Source organism: Ctenocephalides felis, unplaced genomic scaffold (assembly GCF_003426905.1).
Source record: "Ctenocephalides felis isolate EL2017-DRISC unplaced genomic scaffold, ASM342690v1 CF-g0.4_SCAFFOLD_01886, whole genome shotgun sequence".
Lineage (NCBI taxonomy): Eukaryota > Metazoa > Arthropoda > Insecta > Siphonaptera > Pulicidae > Ctenocephalides > Ctenocephalides felis.
This window is the reverse complement of record NW_020538040.1, coordinates 140,847,909-140,863,750: the sequence shown is the minus strand read 5'-3', so window position 1 is coordinate 140,863,750 and position 15,842 is coordinate 140,847,909. Positions and strand designations below refer to the sequence as shown.

Genomic DNA, 15,842 nt, shown 5'->3' with positions numbered 1-15,842 from the left:
TTAAGTTTTCGACCTTTGCTTGATGTATAAGCAGTATTTTAAATATTGAATAATGACTTTAGAAAACATTTATATAAACTTAATTTTAAGTTTCAGACTCTCTTTTGGCAGATATTCAGCAGTTTTCGTTAACATTAAACAAAGTCTGATGTAATTTTTGTGAATTATGGTTAACCTATCAATGTTATCATATTATTATTATATGCTAACGTATAGTGGACATTAAAATGAACGAGATATAGTCAATTTTTATTGAATTGGAAATTTCCATTTTATCTATTAGATAAAATATTATTTTAGCCAAAAACATGAAATGAATCTTGATATAAAGGATTCTGACCTATCTGAATTTGAAATATGAACTTTTACCTGATAGTTAGGTAAAGGTACATAATTCAGATACAGATAGGTCAGAATCTTTTATATTGAGATTCATTCAATGTTTTTTGGCTTTCTTTGTATCACTTATAAATCTTCTTTTAATTTGAATATTACATCTCAACCACCAAGTAAAATATAATAAATGCCAATAAATATCTGGAAAGTATTGTGAAGATGAATTGCACATTTTAATCTTTTAATTAGTACTGCCATGAGATATGACCACATAAATATAATCATCATAAGACATAATTAATTTTCTGATATTTTCAAAATATGTGATGTACAATAAGTTTCTTGATCTAATTGATATCATAATTGAGCAATTTGTGCCAATATAAATAATCATTTTATTAAAATTTATCGTTTAATTTAGTTTACAAAGGGCTTTTTTTGTCTGTAATAATATCCTAATTCTTTTGCGTTTAATTTTATTATAACTGTTTTTATCTAAATATGTGCAGATACTGTTATATTAATAAAAGCTGGTTATTTATAATTTTTTTTTTGAGATGTTCATTTACGTACATTATTGTTGCTTGAATAAGAATGGTTTGAAACAGCAAGAAAATTATTAAAACAAGGATCAGCTCGAGGGTTATTAAATTTGTAATACTCTATTTGAACTATAATATTTATTCTTGTTTTTTCTTTCAATTTTTGCAAAAAGTTGTTATATGATGAATTAACGTTAGTTTAAAATTGTGCATGTTTGTGTTAAAATGTTTAGTGAATTGATTTATTTCCGCTGTGTTTAAATTTTAGATCCACTAGTGGAATTACATACAAATAAAAATGAGAAGTTGTAAATTTAGTTTATGTAATGAACTGTTGAATGATGTATCAGTTATAATCGTAGAATATTGCTGGTTATAGCTTAGATCATTATATGTAGAGCTTTTAACCAAGGAATCCAACGCCTGAAGCGTCATTTTAATTTAGAAAAAACAGTTATTGACACTTTGGATTTTGAAAATTTTGTTGAAGATTTTTAAATAAAAACATTAGTTTTCACATATGATATGACTTTTTTTTTTATTAAATTGATTGAACTTACTTGAATAATATAAATTCGTGTTTATAGTATCAATTTTCTATTACTCTATATTAACGTTTTCATACTTTTGATTTCTGCATATCATTTATATATGAAAAATTATTACTCTCTTCAAGTACAGAAAATATTTATATGATACAATTATACAATTGTTAAGCTAAATAAGAAAATTCCTTATAGATAAAAACAGTCTTAGTATATTTGATCTAAAGTTAGTCCAATTTATTTGATTATTTATTCTAGTTTAGAATGCCTTAGACTCATATTTGTAATTAGTAATTTTGTATTACTTGAATTTTATGAAATTAGATTTTTTTGTATCAAAATTCTAATTATTAGTCAAGAAGTAGTTTCTGCAAAGGTATAATTACGGCTTTTTCCAACATGTCAATGTAGTATACAATGTCCCTTTTCGGCCGACTATTGTAAATTCATCAAATTTACTGAATGTCCTTTACTGGACAGTTGTAAATAAGAGTTAATAAAAAAAATGTTGGATCGGTTAAGTTTATTTTTTGATATTAGTGAAAACCCTAAAGACACATACTACTGATATGAATAAATTTTAGTAATTTAAATTTAACTAAAACTTTGTAATAACTTATTTGAAATTTAGGAGAACGACAATCATTATACAATTATTTAAAGTATCTAGCGACCGAGATTTTATTTACTGGTTCAGATATTTTGTATCACAACTCCAAACCTACATTGTAACGAAGTGCAGTTGATTTTCGAAGGATGGTGCTAAGCTTTTTATTAGTTTAATTTTCTAACGGTTAGATTTGAATTTTAACGTGGACATCAGATAAACCCGATATTATGAACCTTTATTTGCAAGAACGACCTGATAAATTTCAGCGCTCTTGCCAGAATAATTGAATTGATAAATTAGATAAACTTCCATCTACGCTTTAGGCTATTATTTTTATTCTCAAAACACCGCTGAGAAATTATTATTCAAAAACGCAAAATATTTGATTTTCTCATACTGTGATATTTTATCATCGCCACAATTGCTAAAATGTTTAAATTGATAAATGAATAAAAATTTTAGAAGCACCCACATACTTCTCTTCATTCGATTAAACTTCATATACAATTATTTGAATAATTACATATTCTATAGTGTATAGGTATGTTGTAGATCATAGATATCAGACAAATATATTAGAACAAGATCATATTTGTTTATCTATGAACAAGATCGCAACAAAATTTATACTGTTTTTATTTTGAGTTTTCAAATTTATTATGATAAGTCAAGAATATTTTAAACATTGAGAAAAAAAAACGACGCGTATTTTAAATAAAGAACTGTAAGTAAGAAATTGACGCCAAATCTGTCCAACGGGAGAATTATTTAATACATTTTTTGTTTAAGGGATTTATTTGGTTACAAACTCATCAGAAACATAATTATTTCTAGTTTTGTTATAAATTTTTAATTTATAAGAAACAAATTCTTCGATGTTGTTCAGTACTGATAATATGTGCTTCACTGCAAATAATTTGTTATATCTATAGCATGATCTCTATGCACTTATTTTTTAAATATACTATTTATATCAATTATTTACAGAATATTCGGAAAGCCTTCTAAAAAGGCAAAAGCTTATATAAAGCATTCTGACCATTATCAATTTTTATATCACTTTCCATAAGCATATAATATTTGTCATACATTTTGGCTACCAGCTCTATCATGCAAAGTTTCATTAATATTCTATACGAGTAAACGTATATTACTTCTAATGAATATTTTCTCCTCGAACATAATGTAATATTAGTCTACTAGGATTATGAAAATTTCTTCTTACCTCTTGTGTGTACATCTTGATGTTTTACAGCAGAAATTTTTTGTCAATCAGAGGTGTTTATTTTCCATGACTGGTGTCCTGAACGAACTCGTCTTGCACAAAAAGAATATATTTTTTAGTTGTTAAAATTTTTATTATATCGATACTGTCAGTGTCGTTGTAAAGGAATTGATACACAAATATGCTTTAAGTTAATTGAGAAAAGTAATAGTTTTTAATACTAATCATACCTTATTTTTATTACATAGCATTATTTTATCGCACTTTTAATTTTATAATATTTTCTGTTAATATATTCTAATATATTCTTTTTTCAATATTTTTAGCATCCATTAGATTATGTAAATATCTGATATAAATATATAAAAGGATTTCTACAATCAAACGCGAGATAATATTTCGAGAGCTTTTTATTATGGTTTTTAATCGAAAACCAAGTCTCGATAAATTATTGCAGTTTTCTAAAAATATAATAAATTTCAGACAAAATTGTAAGTAGATTAAAACCATCAAAAATAGAAATTTATGTAATTTATTTCATTCAGAAGTCCCGGGTTCGATACCCACTTCGTGAAGGCTTTTGTCAGGCGGCAGTGGCAACAATTTTCATTCGGAAATATAGCTAGCAATATGTTTCTAAGAGAAAATAGCCTTCACCCGGTAGTGCTGCACCAATAAAAAAAGTCAGCCTTATTAGACAAATTCTAATAATTAAATCATCAAATATGGATGGATTAACCATTGGGTTTTACCATCTAAAAATACGAAGTAAGGAGAAGTTTCAATCCAACAGCTCATAAGGAGTTAAAGGTTCTGATTGATGTTAGGATATAAGAATGAAATTGTAATAGAAACACCTTAATTTTTAGTACTAAAAGTCGCTAATTTATATCGTTAAATTTAAAATAATTACATATTCAAAAATTAAACGAGTTGATATGATTAGTATTAAAAAGCATTTAAAATAATTTTATAATGAGCTCATTAACACAAACACTGACAATATTTGAACTAAAATTTCACGAACGACACATACCCAATACCTTACTTACCAAATGCGTCCAATATACAGGATTATTTATCTTCTCATTGTCAGATATACATTCAATAATTTGTCGTTGTATATTTTCAGCATCCATATATATTTTATTAGCTTACGTATAGAACAAGTTCTGATTGTTCAAGTTAACGTTTAAGAATTCACATATAATCAACGATCATCGTTGGACACAACAAAAATTGCATCGTAAATCGAGTACATATTTTCAATAAAGTGTGTAAAACACTATTTATTCATATATTATAAAAAAGTCTCGCCTAACATATATTCGAAGAGAATACTTATGAAGATGCAGGTGTGAATGGGTTCCATGTTTAGTTTAATGAATCTTTCACGTGTATGATCGTTAAACGGGGTTTACTGCATTTTGAATACTGTTGAAGTATCAGGAAAATAATGTGATTCAAAAATAGTAGAATTAACAATTTATTGAAAATAGTAGCTCGTTTAATTACCGTACCATGAAGTAGCACGTGACCACTTATTCGCCATACGTACCTTGTTCGGCAAATGTTATTATTTCGCGCGTTCGTCCATAGAAATCATCTTCTTGTCCTTCGCCGGCGTCTTCTTCCTCTCGGTCGGTGGTGGTCGGTTTTTCGACTGGAGGCTGTGGAGGTGGTTTCGGCGACGAAGGATTGTGATGATGATGCATACCTGGAATAAAACGCCATTAATATTTCACGTATTTAAACACTTATAGCATGCTAGTCACTGGACATCCTTCTGCAATTTCATAATGTCCATATCTCATAATTCACGATGAGATTCACTGGACATCCTTCTGCAATTTCATAATGTCCATATATCATAATTCACAATACACAATGTTGTAAAAATAGTTATAGCATTTTTATAGCATATAACATATTAATATAAATACAAAAAAAATGGTTGTATACTAATAACAGGTAATGAATTAGTTAAAAAAGGTTTTGATTTTTGATAATAATTAGTAACAACTACAACAGTTTGAAGCGGAACGTCGTTCCGGCAAATCATTTTTGGGGCGAAACGCGTTCCGGCAAAAAAAGATATAAAAAAATCGCTACATACAGAAAATGATTTAATAAGTATATTTTATAAATTATTATTCAACTAATTTTTATTAAATGTTCTTATTATTGTAATAAACGTCGTTCCAGCAAATCATTTTTGGGGCGGAACGCGTTCCGGCAAGAAAAAATATAAAAAAATCGCTACATACAGAAAATGATTTAATAAGTAAATTTTATACGTTATTATTCAACTAATTTTTATTAAATGTTATTATTGTAATACACATACATACATGTGCACAAAATGGGTATTGTAATAATTTTTGTTTCTTTCCTTTTCGAACGGAACCGGAAAAAACATGAAAACTGGTTTTAGAACCGGTTTTTAAATTTTAGCGTTCCGGCAAAAAATATTAGCACAACACCACTGGTTTTATCAAAGTCGTTTTTAATTTAGTAACAAATTGAGGTGTATGAACTGAAATATTAATTACAATACAGTAGTGTATTTCAAATTTCACATATGTTACTTTAAGACCGAAAAGTGTCCGACACCCTAATATTGCGGATATAAGTTGGACTTGTTTCGGACATAGCGGGCGTTAGTCGAATAAAATAAATAATTTAAGACATTCATATAATGGAAATTGATTGTAGCGAAAAAAGCAATTCTATAAATACAAAAGCATAAGAACTCTTTTGCTTTTAATTAAATTAAAAAAAATAATATTTTAATAATTCGATGAATTTTTTGCCATCTAAGGCAAAAATATAAGCCGTTCGATCGCTTGTAAATTTTGACATTCCAAGATCTATTGGTAATTTTTTTTAATCATTGTTTTATTGACATTTATTTAGTGGTAAATTAGTTGACAATTTATAGCAAAAGAGTTACCCTGATATTTCAATAGACTTATCGTCTCAATTTCGGCCTACAATTTGAGATTTGTATGCATATTCATAGAAATTTTGATCTTTTGAAAATCTGATGAAGGTTCTGTGGAATCACTCGATTATTTTAACCTGGTAGTAGATTAAAAAATTGTACTCCTAGACTAGTAATTCCCAACGTGGGGCGCTCGCCCCACAGAAAAATCCATTTTTAAATTCAGAGGGGGAAGGCAAATTAAAAAATTACACGACTTTAACCCACTTGCTTTGGGTGATTTGAATATAATTTGTAAATACTGTTAAAAAATTGTTAAACATATTATGATCATTGTTTAGTCTAAGTAAGCACAGGACGCATGTGCAAATCATGTAATTTTTCCATATATATTTCCATAGCTTAGGTAAATACGGATCCCTTTTTAGGTCTAATGCAAACTTTCTCAATATTACGGATTATAGAAAAATTCCAAATTCTGTATATATTAGTCTGTATATTTATAAATTGCCATACCTCCCAAACAGCGGTATAATAATTTTTATATTATATTTTTAAATTTAGAATTTTTAGAATTCAGTAAGTTGCGAGACTAAGAACACCAAGGGGGTATTCTACTGTAGAAGCATGAATTTTGGCCGGTTTTTGAAGCGCTGTATAAACGAAACAAATTATATTTTTACTATCGATTTTTTATGATTTGTTTATTGATATTTTATTATTACATAAAAAAAATAATAAAAAAAAAATAGAATTCACAAAGTTATGAGCAGCCAAAGTGGGGGCTCAAAAAAAAAAAGGGCGTCCTGTGGTGCATGGTTCCAACCCTCCTGGTGATCCGAAACATAAAAAATAGATGGATTCTTAATTATTATAGATGCCGCTATCGTATGAACCTTGGATAAGTTAAAAAAAAAATTTTGTTTGAATGGCGACAGTTTGAAAAAAAAATTTTTTTTCATGTTTTTTTTAACAATTCCGAATTTTTAAAAATACTAAATGAAAAGTTATAGTTTTGGGAAAGGTCCATGCGATAAAGCGATGTATGGAGAAGATCCTCTCCAAATTTGAAGTAAATCGGTTCATTAGAACTCGAGATATCCTTACCGCCAGCTCGAAAAAAGTAGTTCCGAGAAAAACGCGTTCAAAGTTTTGAGACTCGGTCGGACCCAAACTGAGGCCACGTCACTTAAACGGATATAACTCAGGAAATAATAGTGATTTTGAAAAATCCTTTTAATGACATATTTCTGAATAACTAAACTTTGAAAATATGAAAAAAAATTTTTTTCGATTTTTTCAAAATTCTACAGTAGAATACCCCCTTAAGAAATTCAGCTCGCAAAAGTTACTCAAACATTTAATAAAATTTATAGTTTTATGTCTATTGTCGCATAGTGCACACATTCGTTTAAAAGTGCAGTAATTAATTTTTTATGAAGTGATAACGGCAAAGGCAGCAGTAAGGTGTAATCGACGCCTTAACGGATATTTTAGATATTTAATACCGAGATAAAATTTCTTATAGAAAAAATAATAGATATAAATTAAATCTTATCTTATAATTCTTATCTCATCTTATCTTATAATCTTATATAAATTCGCATTTCTTATACGCTAACACCTACATCATAGGTTCATATTCGTGTATTTCTATAGCCTTACGTTGCATTCTATACTACATGCCTTACATCTATATACCATGCGCTATATTTCATCACATACTCTCAAATCCCTACATTGTATACCGAATACACCTAACCTATATCTACTATATATCCTATTACCTATATTTTTTTTACACGCTACATTAACCCTACCGAGAATCGAACCCGGGTCCGCCGCGTGGAACGCGACGACCTTAACCACTATACCACCGTAACACTACAATCAACCGTCTTTTTTCGCGTGTCGTCGCGCCACCTCAGTATTAATTATCTAATTAATTAGAAAATGACCCGCGGAAACAACAGTGCGTCCCATATTATATTATTAATGGGGGTACCCGATAGGGTAGTGGCTAAGGTGCGCGACTTCCACGCGGAGGTCCCGGGTTCAATTCCCGGTATAGACAATAGATAATATATATAATAGGTAGAGATAATACATAGGGCGTAAGGTAAACCTATATAATATAGGTGAATATATAAATTAGACAATAGTATTTATAAGAAGTAAAAGGTATGTAGGTATATAATAAGTTAATGAGGGTATAGGTATCTCACGGCATGATGGATAGAATAGATATCTATATATGATATACAATAATATAGTATAGTAAGATAGGTAATAGGTTATCTATCATATTGTTAGGTTAAGTCTTATAAAGTATTGTAATAAATCTTGAGTACTTTTATATCATAATAAATACCTGTAAGTAATAATGAATACAAATAATACCACAATAAATATAATTAATGTCATTGAAGAATATAAATTATCTACTCAATGATTCCCTTATACTTGTACAATTTAATGTATAGACTAGCTGTATATAATAGAGTTAATTATATAATAAGTCAATATATTACATTTGTGAGGTCTTATCGAAATATATCAAATTTTTTGAACCGGATTTCAAATTTTAGCGTTCCGGCAAAAAAAATATTAGCACAACACCACTGCATATAATCAAATAATTTCTCTGATTTCTCGAACAGACGATTTTACATTTTAACATAGAATTCAATATTAATATTTTCTTCTATCGCATTTCTATCCTATTGGGATATTTCAAGCATTAAGTATATACTCTTAAATAAAATATACTATGTATTTGGATATAACAAACATAAAAACGAAATGCCAACTATCTCCTATTTTCTATTCCGAAAAGCGTTCGAAATTTACGCGTTTCTGAAGAAAAATGCTGTACCCATGGCAATTTTATTTGATTGATGTTAATTTTAAAATTTAAATGATTTATATCTCCCATGAGTAAAATTATTATTACTAAAACTTACTGTTTATTAATTTTCCGAAAAAGTTTCAACTTTCAACGTATGTGTGTGTGTGTGTGGTAAAATTTAACATTTTAATGAGGTTTTCACAAAAAAGTCTATTACATAAAACTCGGCGAGGGCTCGCGTTGATTGGTCGAGTCGTATCTCTATAATTAGCCTAAACCAATTTCACAAATTCAAAAATCGTTCGAAAGGTATCAGTTCAGAATCGTGTTCATTAGTTGTAAAGATCGACTGTTTTCTTTCTTCAATTGTTACAAAAAATTGATAATCATACAAATGAATTTTTGCAAACTAACATCCTGAAAAATTTTAGGCCTTCGAAAAGTGGCTGTTTAAAATACACTTTTAGGGACTTAGATGATATATAATGTATTCTAAATCGAATGGTAATCACATTGATTAGTTTTTAAAATTTTAAAATTGAATATTTTATCGCCACAAGTTAATAATAATTCTTATTAATCAAGAGGGTTATTGAAATATATCAGGAAATTCATGCAACTTGCCTTAAGGCAAAATATCACACATGCCTTTTAATTCATTCAATTATTATTTGCCCTCTTTGTATATCACCAGATGTGTTCAATGTTAAAATATTTCACTATTCTTTTAAATATAGTTACTTTTAAATTAGCTAGCTAAATTAGAAGCGAAATCATCTAACAAAAAAAATTAATCAACACGATGAACGAAACTAATACTAGTACATCATATAAAAAGTAAGAATAATTACTAACTCGTACTTGGCGAAGAAGCTTAATTTAAAGTACATATGTAAATCTATATTATACTAGCTGACCCGGCAAACGTTGTTTTGCTAAGTAAGGTATATTCTAAACAATTTCTAGAGAATCAAAAATATTAATACTTGTCTATAAGAATGTGTTGTTTGAATGCTATATACAATGAAGTATTATAAAAACAATAAACCCCATTAGTTTGTCTATATTTTGTCAATACAATCAATTTGGAAGTTTCTATAGAAAATCTGGTACAATCCAATCCAAGTCTTTTTTGATCTTTCGACTTATTGATTACATTTCAAGTTTTCCAGATTCTTTTTGGATTCTGGATTTTGTGTATAATTGTAAATAATACTACTGAGCTTATACAAAATTTTCAAATTTTTGCGAGGAGAGATAGGAAATGAATTAAGTATTTCTTCTTTGACCTGCTCTTTGAGAAGTTTCAAGTAACATTTGATTAATTAAAGGAAATTTAATAAAAAGTATATATGTAGACCAGGGCGAGGCACAAAGGTCCAATTTGACTTTGAGCAAATATAAACTGTATTGTGAAAACCATAACAATTATATCACAACAAGTAACATATATTAAACGAACAATTGTCTGACTACGTTCAGTAAACTGCCTTCTACTTCATTGTAGAAATGATTTTTTAATGTCTTTCAAAAATTTGTTTTCTAGACCTTTTTACCCTATAGGCGGGGTAACTTGAAACGAGCAGGTGGCAAAAAGGTTTAAAGCCTTATTATAATTTTAAAGGTATTTTACAAAATAATTACATTTTTAACTAATGCTAAAAAACTACCAACAGGAAGAAAATACTTTTATTATGGATTTTCAAAAATTACCGTTTATCTTCCCTATTTCAAAGATTACCGTTTCCAAATCAGGGGTATAGCTGGTTATACATCTTTTTTCCTCAACTTTCAAATATTGCTGTTAAACAATGCTTAACTTTACTGATTTTTGACACATCGGTGGTGGGCCTTTTTAACCCCGGACCTTCATATATTACAATATTATTCTTCGATAAATTCTGGGAAATTATAACTGGGAAAATATTATTCGACAAAATGTCCATTTGATCGATACCAAATTTATGTTCTGAATTTAAATAACATAAATAAAAAATAATATAACCTAGAACATGTTTTATAAGTACCAACGAGTATATAATTATACAAATGAGATCTTTCAGAGCACCGTGTTTGAGAAAAATATGCCAAAAAGTGCATTTTCATATTAACATTTCAAAAAAGTTGATATTTTGAGTCTTCAGTAACACCTGCGGTCCGTTTACTAACGTTTTTGTATATAAATAAAATTACAAACAAAACTACTTACAATTTATATATTTCATAATTAACTTCCTATTAAACTTAATTGAACATCATCTATCAAAAACGTTTGACATTTGACGTATTAGCCACCGTTCATTGTTTTATTCAAATTACGCTTCTACAAAAAATTTCAAATTAAAAATGTAAAGTGTCTACGCGATTTTGAAATATTATTTCACCTTTCCGACCATCTTTGAATTGGCACGAATTTTTCAAGACTAAGACTGGCCAAATCGGTTTAGCCGTTTTCGAGTTTCACCGAATCATTTGATCGAGTGCTCCATTTTTATATACAAGATATACAAATGAAATTTCTTATTGATATTATTTCTTAATAAAAAAAAATGTAGCTCAAAATGTTAGATGCTTTTTTTCTGATTTGCGCATGAGTCCGCATATAAAATACTTGAATTTTTTTAACGAATAAGGTCTTATATGTAGATAATTTATTATACAAAACGGGTATTAGTGACTATTATAATATGAGCATATAAAACAGCAAAACATATTCGGGATTTTTAAGAACGATGAAACTACCTGAAAACATCTCTTCCGCGCGGTAAAGTGTCTTCAACACGACGTCCCTCGGAAGCGCCCTGCTGACATCCGGCTTCTGCTTCAGGCCCAATTTCGAAAGTATTCTGTATTTAATTGCTTCTAGTCGTATCGCGTCTGCCGCCGCCGATCCCGCAGGTGGTTCGCGCGTTTCGCCTGGCGAATGAATACAATTCGGGCACGATGCCACATCGGAACAGCGCATCAGCGCGGCCAGAGGTAACAGGGCGAAGGCCACGAGGAGCGGAGATCGTCTCCGCCGAATGTTTCCAGAAATCATAGCTAATCTGGTGCTGGTCACGAATCTGGTGCGATTAAACGATCGATTGCTTGTTCGATCGTTCGCGTAATTGATATGTTAAGCGTACCGCTATCGGTCCATCGCGATTTTTATACCGCGCTCAGACCTCTCCGAAATTGCAAAGATGGCTCTGTAATCAAATAGATTTATTAGAATTATTATTTAATTAAAAGATATGCAAATATTTTTACCCATGCAAGTGTGCAACAGTTGCAAATAATAGAACAATCCCGGACAAAATGACAATGGTATTTGTCTTCTATTGGTATTTATTTATTTAATGATATTATAATCAGTCTCAATCGTTTTTACTCGCCCTAGGGGGCGTCCACTAATCAAGTAAGCGAGTTTTTAACGATTTTTGGATCCCCCTCCACGTTTGCTGCACATGGTAATATTCATACTTACCCCCTCTCCTCCACCAACATCACGTGTATTTTTAGTTTCGTGAAAAAACTGTAATTTTTTAATTTTTTTTTTTTGATAATGATCTTTTAAAAAAATAGTTAAAAAATAAATACACGTGATATCTTACTATACCCCTCTCTCCCCCACCTAATATTTTGTGATTTTTTGTCAAACCCCCCCTCCCCCTAAAAATCTCACGTGATTATATGGACGCCCCCTTATATTCATTGGCTAACAGTAACATAGTTTTTTAATTAAGTAAAAAATATAATAACATATTTATGAAGGAAAAAATGATAAAGGTAAGGACATGCTGAGATACAAAATTTCAAGAAGACGGTTCTTAATTAAATCGTTTGGTTCTTTTTGGGGCATCAGCACATGAAGCATGAGCCCAAAGGAAAAATTATACATCGTAACCAACTTTCGCCGGTTTTAGAAAGGGAAAAGAGTTTTGCAACAAATGCAAACCTCTTCTCTTTACCGGCGGATCTTTTGGTCCATTTGTAGAAGTATTTAGAGTAACAGTTATAAACCAATCACGTTTTACAGGTTTCGATTTTCTTTTTTATTTACCTCGAATAAACTACCCTGTAGTTCTTGTAGATAAGTACTATGTCATTTTGTTTATTGTATAAATATGTTTTTTTTTCGAAACTGACCAAAAAAGAATAATCAAAATTTTATCAAACACCAGATAATTAAATGTCAGCAAATACTTCGAGTATAGATAATTAGTCATAACTGGGCATGGCAACTACTGGGTTGCCATCCATTCAAGATTCATATAATAAGAAAAGTCGAAACAATAAGTGAATGTCCCAAGTGTGACAGATCGTAATTAAAATAAAAACAATAAAACACAGATAATAGCAATAAAATTTATTGAAATTATAAGTACTGGCGTAAATTCATTGATTGTAATATAAGTAATTGCAAATAACAATATGAAAGTCCCCAAAAAATATGAGCAAACCACTCTCAAAATAAACTTCTGAATGCTAGATACATGTTTCAACTGATTACTGCGACGAGGCTGTGACAATGACGCTCAACATCTGACAAGGTTGTGATTAGAGTTCCTAACGTTATACTGAAGAGGAAACATTATTAAAACTAGCCAGTTAAATAAGACCACTTTGGCATTTTGTCCATATATTTTGTCCGTATTTTCTTTAATTTTTTTGACAAAAAAGAAACCATTTTTTATTAATCTGAAATGTGTGATTCTTTTATTTATATATTTATTATTATTTACTTTTGAATAGTAGTCAGAACTTAACAGTTGACTATGAGTTGAACCCGACGGTTGACCTTAAAATATAAAATCAGCAATGAAATATAGTATATATCGTTCATATTTTGGTTTTTTATATAATAATTAAAATTACGGCTCGCCCGTAGGTAAACGGTTAAGAGCGGCGGGACTTGATTCAGAGGTCCGTGATTCGAGACCCGCTTCGAGCAGCCTGTTGTCAAGCAGTAGTGATAACGGTTTTCACTTGGAAATATAGATAGCAATATGTTTATGTTTCCAAGTGAAAATAGCCCTTGCTTGCCATTTGCTGCCTCAATAAAAAGTCAGCCCTATTAGATTAATTCTAATAATAAAATCATCAAATATGGATGGATTAACCATTGGGTTACCATCTAATAATACAAAGTAAGGAGAAGTTTCAGCCCAACAGCATATGGCACGTAAGGTTCTGATTGCTGTTACGATATGAGAAAAAAAATGAAATTAATAATAATATTAGAGTGATGACAGTTACTTGTAACCAAGTTTTACAGTTGACAATCACACAACGAAACATAACAAAAAAAAAATGGAACAATAAAATTTAAAAATTTTCAAACAATGTTAATAGCACGAAAATTAAAAGCTCCGTTTTATTGATAAATGTGATTAAATTCAATTTAATTTAATTATATATTGCTTCTCTATCTTTATATATTGCCATTTCTTTTTTTCTGACTCTAGGCTTATTATAAATACATGTTTGTATAGTATTAGTAGAATAAGTATTCGTGTTAATATTGTTAGTAGTTTTGTCACAAATAGTAACAGAATTTACCCACAATAGAGAGGCTTACCACTGGGTAGCCTTTCTAAATAAAATTTATAATTAATGAATATCAATTACTGAATGTCTTTCAATAAGTCAACTTGTAATTTAAATGATATTTAAAACAATACATATAAGAAAATGTGACTTCTCTCTCATAAGGGGAGTTAACAAAATATATAATTATCAATATATAGAGAAGTGGTATTTTTTGAGAGAAAGTTTATTTTTTCTTTTTTAGTACATGCATACAAACATATTGTATATACAATCAATATTTATTGTATACATTAAGATCATATATGATATATAAAATACCACGGGTAGACAAATATGTATAAAAAATATCAATGCAAAATGTATGCTCAATTATTGTAATAAATACTTTTGTCTGTCTGTCATTCGACATATAAGAAACCACGCGAAATATGTTTCCACGCTTCTATCGAAGTATTCGCAAACTTCTGTTTACCGGTGGGTCGGCAACGTGCTCGCATCACGTTGCACCCCGTTAGTTTCACTTTCGCTGAAACTGTTTACTGACCTTTGGCGTAGACATAAACGGCTTGATAATGGAAGTCCTCGCTGTTGATATCGGCACACCTTTGATTCTTTCCTTCCTTCTCCCTCCAGAACAAATTTCGAACAAAGAAAAACTATATCTAATTCGACAAATTAAGACCACTTGACCTATCGGCACCGATGATTGAAGTGTAATTATTTTACAGTCGTGCTCGTATTTTTCGCGCGTCTGTGAACTATGACCGCACTGTGCCGCTACTGGACGACTACTACCGCGTAGTATAAGTCGCGCGGACCGCAGTGTATATTCTTTTGCTTGATCTCCGTTCCCACCTCCCTTGGTCTTGGTCGGCGTCGCCGTCGAAATGGCCCCGAGAACTATCACACATTTTATTCATTCCCATTGTGTGTACGGTACATATAACACTACTTTACGCACGAATGGGTCGCATTCGCATATTCGACATATACGCGATTTTGGGGTATTGCAAATTTTGATAAGGATCTGGAAGATTCGGCGAGAAGCATAGGAGATAGTAGAATTCGTATGATCGCTCGCGAGATTGTTATATACGTTTACATATACATTTATTTGAAATAGAATAAACTAGTGGTGCGCTAAGCATCGTGCCTTAAGGCAAATTGGTGGAACTTACCGTAATATAATTCAAAATTTTGAAAGTTTTAATTTTTTTTTAGTTATTTTGAAAATTTTAAAAACGTTTTAAAAACTTG

General features: G+C 30.0%; 1 protein-coding gene across 1 annotated transcript; it reads right to left on the bottom strand.

Moving 5' to 3' along the window:
• Window positions 1-4,799: 4,799 nt before the first annotated feature.
• LOC113375999 lies at window positions 4,800-15,252 on the bottom strand. Its single transcript, XM_026615935.1, has 3 exons — window positions 15,130-15,252; window positions 11,793-12,241; window positions 4,800-4,975 (listed from the first exon to the last, which is right to left on the bottom strand). The coding sequence occupies exons 2-3, from the start codon at window positions 12,088-12,090 to the stop codon at window positions 4,800-4,802; spliced, it is 474 nt and encodes a 157-aa protein (XP_026471720.1). The 5' UTR covers window positions 12,091-12,241; window positions 15,130-15,252.
• Window positions 15,253-15,842: the final 590 nt, after the last annotated feature.